The 2,091-nt window shown below is 37.6% G+C and overlaps 1 protein-coding gene across 1 annotated transcript; it reads left to right on the top strand.

Annotated features, from left to right (window-relative positions):
- The first annotated feature begins 577 nt into the window (after positions 1-577).
- LOC106684270 (adhesive plaque matrix protein) lies at positions 578-2,091 on the top strand. Its single transcript, XM_067053527.1, has one exon. The coding sequence runs from the start codon at positions 924-926 to the stop codon at positions 1,977-1,979; it is 1,056 nt and encodes a 351-aa protein (XP_066909628.1). The 5' UTR covers positions 578-923; the 3' UTR covers positions 1,980-2,091.

Genomic DNA, 2,091 nt, shown 5'->3' on the forward strand with positions numbered 1-2,091 from the left:
TCAATAACTGCCTATTTATTTTTATATGCTTTTTTCATTTATATTTACACAATTTTTAACCCCACCTTAGTTTACTTCTTGTATCTATTTTTATTAGCATTATCTATTTTTGATTATTATTATTATTTTTATTTATTCTTTCCCGACCTTTATTTATTTTATTTATATTCTCTTCTTGTCTAATTAATATTATAACAATATGTATTCTTTCATATTTTTTATTTGTATATAATTTTCTTTTTACTTATATTTACATAATTTTAACCCTAATTTTTTTTATCTTACTCTAGTATGTCAAAATATTTTGACTTCTTTTGTATATTTTTAGCCCTGATGAAGCCCAGCAAAGTTGGGCGAAATTTCGATAAACTGTTCCTTTTGACAACATCCCCGACTATCATATTAATGGTTTTGTGTTTGGATTTGGAACATCTTCCAAATGAACATTTTTGATTCACATAAGGTGCAAAATCACCTCCTGGCCTATATAATAATCACATCAATATAATTTTAATTGATTTAAAAAAAGTGAAAAATAATTATAAAAAACAATAAAGAATAGAAATGGTTAACAATAAACTTTTTTATGATCCGAAATTTTTTAATTCCTGTAGATGATTGTATCGCAGACTGAGTCACTCCATTTAAGTGGCAATGCAGGTTTCCATATTACTTCTCGGAATAATTGAAACTACTTTTAATATCGATTCTCAATTAGCTTTGGAATCTCGTCTATCGATAGCCCACTCGAATAATACCGCATGACAATTAAGGGTAGGTACATTAATAACTATTACAAAGACAAATCTTCGATATGGCGTGATATAAGTAAATAAAATGTTAACTGGCAAAATCATATAAAAAGGTTTTGTTGGAATCAGTTATCATTCTCTCCTCTCTGCCTCTCACTCATCATTCCAAAGATGGTGAGCTGGTTAGTTCGGTCTCTCTTTTTGAGTGCAGTATTCGGGGCGGTGTTCTGCGACAGCCATGGGATCCAACTGGTTAGAACCTCCAACAAGCTCTTCGACAACCACAACCTGAAGGACATTGGATGGACAACATACAGACCCTCCACGGAGCAGCCCGAGCCATCTTCTTCTTCTGCAAGTACGTACCATCCATCTACGCAGCAGGCATCCACTCAGAAACCATCTTCTCAACAGCCGTCCCCGTACAGGCCGTCTAGTCCCTATCCTTCTACATACTCTCCATCTACTTACAATCCCTCTTCCACTTACCGGCCCTCTACTTACTATCCTTCTTCCACTCGGCAGTCATCTACTTACGATCCATCCACCTACAATTCCTCTTCCACTCAGCCACCATCTACTTACGATCCATTCACCTACAATTCCTCTTCCACTTACCGGCCATCTACTTACTATCCTTCCACCACTCAGCGGCCATCTACTTACAATCCATCCACCTACAATTCCTCTTCCATTCAGCCACCATCTACTTACGATCCATCCACCTACAATTCCTCTTCCACTCAGTCGCCATCTACTTACGATCCATTTACCTACAATTCCTCTTCCACTTACCGGCCATCTACTTACTATCCTTCCACCACTCAGCGGCCATCTACTTACGATCCATCCACCTACAATTCCTCTTCCACTCAGTCGCCATCTACTTACGATCCATTTACCTACAATTCCTCTTTCACTTACCGGCCATCTACTTACTATCCTTCCACCACTCAGCGCCCATCTACTTACGATCCATCCACCTACAATTCCTCTTCCACGCAGCCGCCATCTACTTACGATCCATTCACCTACAATTCCTCTTCCACTTACCGGCCATCTACTTACTATCCATCCACTCTCAATCTTTCTTCCACTTACCGGCCACCTACTTACTATCCAACCACTCACAGGGCATCTACGGACTACTCGTCCACTCCAAGTCCATTTCATTCAACTACTGAAGAACCTAAACCTGAGACAACTTACGAGTCAGAAGATTACTAGGCCAGATGTGCACATTAAAGAATGTAATTATATTTTGAGCTTATTATATGTGTAAGAAATTTCTTGTTTCATTTATTTAATATATAGGAGTGAATAAAGAAATATTAGCAGA

The sequence above is a fragment of the Halyomorpha halys genome, unplaced genomic scaffold (assembly GCF_000696795.3).
Source record: "Halyomorpha halys isolate HHAL.00 unplaced genomic scaffold, Hhal_1.1 Scaffold565.1, whole genome shotgun sequence".
In the NCBI taxonomy this organism is placed as follows: domain Eukaryota; kingdom Metazoa; phylum Arthropoda; class Insecta; order Hemiptera; family Pentatomidae; genus Halyomorpha; species Halyomorpha halys.

Coding starts and splice junctions, on each gene's coding strand:
- LOC106684270 (XM_067053527.1), top strand. CDS start 924: ATGGTGAGCTGGTTAGTTCGGTCTCTCTTTTTGAGTGCAGTATTCGGG.